The sequence below is a fragment of the Chrysochloris asiatica genome, unplaced genomic scaffold, assembly GCF_000296735.1.
Source record: "Chrysochloris asiatica unplaced genomic scaffold, ChrAsi1.0 scaffold00095, whole genome shotgun sequence".
Taxonomy (NCBI): Eukaryota; Metazoa; Chordata; class Mammalia; order Afrosoricida; family Chrysochloridae; genus Chrysochloris; species Chrysochloris asiatica.
In genome coordinates this window covers 8,062,176-8,070,667 of record NW_006408613.1, presented here as the reverse complement: position 1 = coordinate 8,070,667, position 8,492 = coordinate 8,062,176, and the positions used below count along the sequence as shown (strand labels likewise).

Sequence of the window (8,492 nt, the reverse complement as noted above, 5' to 3'; positions counted from 1 at the left end):
TTCACCCAGGAGCCTCTTTTCCTGAAGAACCTGGGCTGGGCAGCTGACACAATAGGAATCCTCTTGATCCTCCCTTTCCTCCCTCCATTTGAGGCTAGGTGCTAAAAGGTATGTTAATTAAGCTTGAGAAACCAAGTAGCTCATGAGATTCAAACCTGCAAAGTATGATGTAAAGTTGCCTGAACGTCTGGAAAAATAAGATTGACAGCTGTACCTTGTCTTAGCCCGTCCTAGCTTTGTGTAAAGTGCCTTCCCTAAATAAAAGGAAGGCACAGAACGAATCCAGGTGCATTACGACTGGCAAGGCGTGTGTTACAGCATGCAAGGGGCACAGTCCAGCCTTGCAACCATACTTCCTGTTTAGCTAAGATGTTTACTATGCAGGATATTATGGCGTTCGTGGCTGAGATGTTTGCAATGCAGGATCTGCCTGATGCCAGTCCAGCATTCACTCTGGTTTCAGAGTGTCTCTTTGTCTCTCTCTCTGCGTCTCTGTGTCTCTTTTGCTATCTCTATCGCTGCTGGATCTCCCGTCCTCATGAACCAAACACTCGTGAACAACACAACTATGTCGAGGTCAGACCCCGGCAAATGCTAAAAGTGCCATGGGCTGCCAAAAGAACCAATAGATCTGTTTGGAAGAAGTGCCTTAGAGGCCAAGATGGCCAAACTTCATCTCTCATATTTTGGACATATTGTCAGGAGGGAACAGTCGCTAGAGAAGGATATCATGCTTGGTAAGATGGAGGGTCAGAGAAAAAGAGGAAGATCCCCAAAGAGATGGATTGGCCAGGTGGCAGCATCTATGGACTCAAGTGTGGCAATAGTAGTGAGGTTGGCCCAGGATTGGACATTGTTTTTTTCTGCTGTGTCTAGGGTCTCTGTGAGTCGGTGCTGACTCGGTGGCACCTAACAACAACAATAATGTATATAATGTATAAAACAACATCAACAATGACCTTATGTATAACAGAACAAAATCTTAACAGGTCCTTTGTCATTCCTCATGACTGCTGGCATGTTTCAGTTCCTCATGTGGCTATAGCTTGAGTCAGTCTCATTAAGAGTCTCCATGGTCCTCTTTGGTCTTCTACTGCATTAAACACAATGCCTTCCTTTACTGACTAATCAATTCTAATGATATGTCTGCTAGCCAGACGAGGATCTGTTGGGATCCATAAAGCTTTTTTTTTTTTTTTTTAACTAATTTCCAGAAGTAGATCACCATTTCTTTCTTCTTCTTCCTAGTATCTCTTAGAATAGAAATGTAGCCAATATGATGACCCTCCTGGTGTTTGAAATACCAGTGGCATAACTTCCAGCATCATAGTAACATGTAGGTCATCACATTATGACACACAATTTAAATGTACAAAACTGTAACATTATATTGATTGTACTTGTAATTAATCTCTGTTGTCTAAGTCAGAATTTTATGTTAACATACTTTTAGTTAGAGTGGTCAAAATAGTGATTTCTTAGTCAATAAGATGAACATATTGTATTTTCCTCTCTTTATAATATTAGATGCCAACACTTATGGGAAGACTGTTGAAGCAATCGTGGGGACAAGCATCTTCTTCTCCAATGTATCTCTCTATCTGAGACTAATCTTCCACCAGAAGTTTAGTCCATGAGCATGTCCCACATCCATGTCAGCATTATTAGAGAGCTATTGATAGCCTTTGTCACTGTCATTCCATAGGCCTCTTACATGGCACATCCCAATCCCACTTGGGAGATGTCTTCCACATCAGCTGCTTTCTCACAAGCAATATCAGCTGTCATTGAGGGATACCATCCTGGTCCACACTTTTTCTGACATCAAACTTTTTTAAATGACTGTCTTTGAGCCTATGTACAGGTTCCTCCTGAGCATGCTTAAGTATGATATGCTGATGATATAACTTTGCTTGCTAAAAGGGATGAGAACTTGAAATACTGACTGATGAAGATCAAAGACTACAGTCTTCAGTATGAATTGCACCTCAATGTAAAGAAAATAAAAATCCCCACAGATAGACCAAATAATTCATGTCATGATAAACAGAGAAACACTAAACTTGTAAATGACTTCATTTTGCTTGGTTCCAAAGTCAATGCTAATGGAAACAGCAGCCAATAAATCAAACAATGTATTGCATTAGAGATATCTGCCTCAAAAGAACTCTTCAAAGTGCTAAAGAGCCATGATGTCACTTTGAGAATTAAGGTGACATCTCTACCTGACCCAAACCATGGTATTTTCTATCGACATATATGCTTATGGATTTTGACAATGAATAAGGAAGAGAGTAGAAAAATAAATGCATTTGAATTTTGGCATCAGGAAACAATATTAAAAGCACCATGGGCTAGGAGAATAATGAACAAATCTGTCCTTAAAGAAGTACATCATTTTTCGTTAGAAGCAAAAAATGGTGAGATTTTGTCTCTAGTATTTTGGACATAATTATCAAGAGGGACCGGTACCTGGAAAAAATATCATGCTTGGAAAAGTGGAAGGTCAGCTAAAAAGAGGAAGACATCTAACAAGATGAATTGACACAGTTTCAGCAACAATGGACTGAAAAAAATTAAAAATGAGACGATAGTGCAGGATTGTGTAGTGTTTCGTTCTATTATACATAGGGTTGCTATGAGTTGGATGTACTCAATGGCACCTAACAACAGCAATGACATTCAAAACCTGTAAATAGACTTAGAGGCAATCATTCTAACAGAACAAACGAATATTACATGGTTTAAAATCAGGAAAGGTGTGTATTAAGACTATATCCTTTCACCATATTTATTCAATCTGTATGCTACGCAAATAATCTGAAAAGCTTGACTGTATGAAGAAATATGTGGCGCCAAGAAGCCTCATTAACAACCTGGGATATACACATGAAAAAAACTTACTTGCTGGAAATGAAGAGAACCTAAAGCACTTACTGATGAATTTCAGAGACTAGAGACTTCAGTCTATACAACTCAACATAAAGAAACAAACATCCTCACACTGAGCCAACAAACACCATCATGATAAATGGAGAAAATATTCATGTTGTAGATGATTTCATTTTTATTGGCTCCACAATCAATATTCATGGAAGCAGCAATCAAGAAATCAAATAATGTATTGCATTTTTCATATTTGCTGAAAAAAAAAAAACCCTCTTTAAAATGTTCAAAAGCAAAAATGTCACTTTGAGAACAGAGGTGCATTTACCTAAGCTATAGTATTTTCAATTGCCTCATACATATGCAAAATCTGGACAATTAATAATTAATATTTATGCCTTTGAATTATGATATTGGCAAAATAATTGAATATATAATGGACTGCCAGAAAAATGAATAAATCTATGTTAAAAGAAGTATGCAGAATTCTTCTTAGAAGCCAGGATGACATGACTTCATCTCTTGTACTTTGGACATATTATGAGGATGTGCCAGTCTCTGGACAACATTATGCTTGGTAAAGCAGAGGTTCAGTGAATAGTGGAAGATCATCAATGAGTCAAACTGACGCAGTGAATACAGCAAGAAGTTCAAGCACCACTTGGCTGTGAGGATGGCACAGGACCTGAGAGTGTTTTGTTCAGTTTTAGGTAGTTTTACTATGAGGCATAGGCAACTCGAGAGCACCGAATTACCACAGCACATCAGATATTATGTCATCATATATTATGTTGCTGTTAGGTGTCATCGAGTTGGTTCCGACTTAAAGCAACCCAATATAGAGCCTCTGAGGAGCATATGGTGAATTTGAACCATGTACCTTGCAGTTAAAACTGACCTTGAATTTGAGTGTTTATCCTATGGTGCCACACCAGGATTCCATATCACATTATTGTTTTTGTTGTTAACTGCCATAAAGTTGGTTCTGACCCTTAGCAACCCTGTATAGGGTTTCCAAGGAGTGACTGGTGAGCTTGAGCTGCTTACCTTGCATTTTAAACTGACTTTACAGTTCAGTGCATTAATCCACAGCGTCACACCAGGATTCCATATCATGTTATACTTCACTCAAATTGACTCATATTGAATTATATTGATTCAAGCTTATGGTCTGAGTTCACCAGCAGAGGATTTACGATTCTAACATATATTTTCAGAGAATTTACTGATGAACTGACATTAGGGAGGAATTAAAATGACAAAAATATAAAAAGAAACAACTGTTGCCATCAAGTTGATTCTACTCATAGTGACATTATCTGACAGAATAAAACTGCACCATGAAGTAGCCAAGTCTATAATATTTATGGGTGCAGACAGCCATATCCTTCTTGTTGGATTCAAACTACTGACCTTTTGGTTATTAGCTCTGTGCTTACCCACTGTACCACTAGAGCTCCTTTTAGAAAAGGATAGTTCTAAAAATTATAGCTGTCTCAAATAACTTGTAAGTTATAATAACAATGAGAATCTTGTCCTTAAACTTTTTGATATTCAAATATAATAAATATATACTTTTTGATATTTAAATATAATAAATAAAAATATTTTATAGTGTTTCTCAAAATGTATCCCATCAAACTCTATTTGCCTAAGATATTGAAGAAAGGGTGTTCCCTGGACAAATACATCTGGAAAGTTCTGCATACATTATATTCTTCTGAAGAGTTAAATAATTTTTGTGTATTAAATTATAGTTAACTTAAGAGTCCTTTAGTTATTTAATATGCTTAATTTTGTTTAACCTTGAGTTTTCCAAAATGATTTGATGGTTATTTGATCATTTCTTTCAAAATTATCTATGGCATACCCAGAGAATGTTACAAAGAAGAAGGTGTAGGAAATGCTTGTGTAATGTTACTTTAATAAAAGTCACACAATAAACTGGAAAATCTTTGTTGTTTGGTTTTGTCTATTCTATATACTCTTCAGTATATCCATACACATGGAGGGGTATGCATATTTTTTTCAGGCAGAGACTTCTTTCACTTCTATTTCCTCAGTATCAACCCCTGGGGTTTGTCAAATGGAAATCACAAGTAGAATTTCTTCTTGTAACAATAAGCATGTCAGACAGTAAAATAATACTACACTCAACTCATTGCCAGACATCAGGCTCAGAGGAAGTAATTGGGTGTGTTCAAACCTGATTTATGCCTCTCACATTTTCTTATGCACCTGTCAAATTGTTATTCTGCAACAGCGTTTTGTTAATGCTTACAACCTTAAAGCTTCATGTTTTTAGATGTATCTCTGCAGCCAAGCCAATTTTTCATCTAACTCTGGGCTGGAAGGATTGCTTTTTCTTAAAACAAATGATTTTTTTTTCTTATAAAATGTATTTCTGAAATACAAAACTACTGACTGTCTTTTGAATGCAATTAATTATTTATAGTAAAATAGATTCTTTACAGAGACATATTCTTAATCTGGACTTCTCTCCTTGTTTAGGTAAAATATGTATTTAGATAAAATGGCATCAGGCTTTGCTTTATGTTTAGTTACAAAAATTAACTCATATATATTTTTCTCATTTAAACCATATGACTTACTGAGGTCACTTTTGCTACTATTATCTCTATTCCAGAGATAGCATATTAATGTTCTAATTCAGCTATGAAAATATCAGAGTACAAATTCAAACTCAATTCTCTTGACTCTACATCCTTTGTTATTTTACAAGGCTGCAATGTGTGGCTCCTTGGAGACACAGTGATTAAACATTTGAACTCATCAGCTGCTCCATGGGAGACAATTGCTTACATAAAAATATACAGATTTCAAAACCCTATGGGAGCAGTTCTACTTTGTCCTAGCCATTCAGTAAGAGTAGGAATTGATTTGAAGGTAACAGATTTGGTTTTCTGGTTCAAGTATGAATAAAGGAGACCTGATGGAGCAGTGATTTTGCTCTTGGTTCCTAACTAAAAGATTGTTAGTTCAAACCCTCCAATGACTCTCTTTGAGAGACCTGGCAGTTTGTTTCCATAAAATTACAGCCTCGAAAACCCTATGGGGCAGTTCTACTCTGTCCCATTATGTTGCTGTGAGTTGAAAAGTGACAGCACCCAACAATGGTAACAACATATATTTATAAGATCCCTGGGTAGCAAACTATTATTTGTACTTAACTATATCAACAGAGAAAAGATTGAAGTTGTCAAGGACTTCATTCTTCTTGGATCAACTATCAACACTCATGGAAGCAGCAGTCAAGAAATCAAATGATGTATTGCATTAGGCAAATCTGCTGCACAAGACCTTTTTAAAGTGTTGAGGAGCAAAGATGTCAGCTTGAGGACTAAGGTGTGCCTGACCCAAGCCATGGTATTTTCAATAACCTCATATGCATGTGAAAGCTGGACAGTAAATAAGGAATACCATATAAGAATTGATGCATTTGAGTTATGGTGTTGGGGGAGAATATTGAAACTGTCATGGGCTGCCAAAAGAACCAACAGATCTGTTCTGGAAGAAGTGCAGCCAGAGTACTCCTGAGAGGCCAGGCTGGCTAAACTTTGTCTCTCATACTTTGGACATATTGTCAGGAGGGACCAGTCACTGGAGAAGGATATCATGTTTGGTAAGATGGAGGGTCAGAGAAAAAGAGGAAGACCCCCAACGAGATGGATTGGCCAAGTGGCAGCATTGATGATGGACTCAAGCGTGGCAACAGTAGTGAGGATGGCCCAAGACCAGGCAGTGTTTAATTCTGCTGTGCATAAGATCACTATGAGTTGGTACCGACTTGATGGCACCTAACAACAACAACTAAACTGAAAGTTGGTAGTTCAAAGCTATCCAGGGACCTGTTGACCAGCTTCTATAAAGATTACAGACAAGCATTCTTTATGGAGCAGTACTACTCTGTAATACATGAGATTGTCATGAGTCAGAATCAACTTAACAGAAAGAGCTTTGGTTTTGGTTTTTGGTAAATGTATGTATAATCTCTAAATAGATTACTCACTATCATAATGTTTCAACCACATAACACAGAAGCAACAGGTTTATTTGTATTTTTTTCAAGAATTCTTCCTTGAATAATTTGGGTTGTTTTTGTTTCCTAATTGCTCAGGGTTGGTGCAAATGTGCAGTTCTCCTGTGAGGACAATTATGTGCTTCAGGGCTCCAAGAGCATCACCTGTCAGAGGGTTACAGAGACACTTGCAGCTTGGAGTGACCATCGGCCAATCTGCCGAGGTAAGGTGACTACTATGGATCATGACCTAGGTCTTTTACCTCAGGATCAGGGATATTTTTCTAAACACACAATGAGATTCAAGTTTAAAGTGTTATATATAAAGTAGAACTTAAAAGTGGTGTATGTTTTGCATAGTGATGTGGGCTAAATAAATATTTTCTTGAGATTTGTTGTTGTTAAGTGCCATTGAGTTGGTTCTAACTCATAGCACATTGAATAGGTTTCCAATGAGCATCTGATGGGTTTGAACTATCAATCTTGTGGTTAGCAAACCAGTGTTTATCTTACAATGCCACACCAGGACTCCTGCAATTTGTTAGGAGACCAAAATTTTCAAATGCTGATTTTTACATTTCAAGAAAAATTTGACTAAATTTAGAGATTAGATCTCTAACACACATATACTCAATATGACTTAGTAACCATCTATATATATAAATGCATATTATGCGTATACATACAAATACATATTTCATAACCAGGTCCTTTAGAAAATTTTATATGTGTCTCTGAAAATCTAAATGTCCTTTCCTTTCAAATAAGATGAGGTTAAGATTTTAGTTTTAATTACACCCATGTTACAGGACTTTATTAAGGTGATTCATAATAATTTTATTTTTAAATGATCTCACACTAATCTGTGACACAGTTAGCCAAGAAAAATATTGCATCTTCATCATCTTCAATGATAATTTATGAAATCAGTAGAGGTGAATATATTCATTTAACATGCTTACCAGCATTAAAAACAATCTTGCCAGAGTTATTGAAATCACAATGAGACAAGCAGAAAATAATTTTGGAAATTTAATAGATAACAATTAATGAGAAATGAAAAAACAATGTTTTAAATATTTAGCTGAAAGTAAATTATGCAAATTGCTAGTTTTGAAGGGAAAATAAAAGAGACCTAAGCTGACCAAAGAGAACAGCAAACTAATAAATATTTTACATATAGGAATATATTAACCCCTCCTTTAGTTTTATTATAAGTGAATGAATGCATTTATTTTTGTGTTTTATTGCATCTGTTTAAATAAACTAGAATTATTTTATCATATCCCCTTTCACATCACTACTTATGGCTTGGTAAATATGGAGTACACATATTATATCATTAATCTGAAACTTGAGACGTGTGTGTGTGGACTGCATGGCAGGGTAATTGTTTCTTTTTAGTTTCTCATCTCTGTTAATGAAGGCTCTTCACATACACAAAAAAAATATTAGGTTAAGGAAATATGAATGACTATATGCTTCTGCTCTGATACCACTAGACTGGACCATATGTTTTCTAATGTTAAAGTGAGATTATAAATTTTCAAAATGCAATCGTCTTCAA

The 8,492-nt window shown here is 36.1% G+C and overlaps 1 protein-coding gene across 1 annotated transcript in view; it reads left to right on the top strand.

The window, feature by feature from the left end:
- CSMD1 (CUB and Sushi multiple domains 1) overlaps positions 1–8,492 on the top strand; it is a 2,529,117-nt gene that overhangs the window by 1,522,998 nt on the left and 997,627 nt on the right. The window contains exon 8 of the mRNA XM_006866725.1: positions 7,025–7,149. Within this exon, the coding sequence (XP_006866787.1) occupies positions 7,025–7,149 (125 nt within the window). The remainder of the gene's footprint in view (positions 1–7,024; positions 7,150–8,492) is intronic.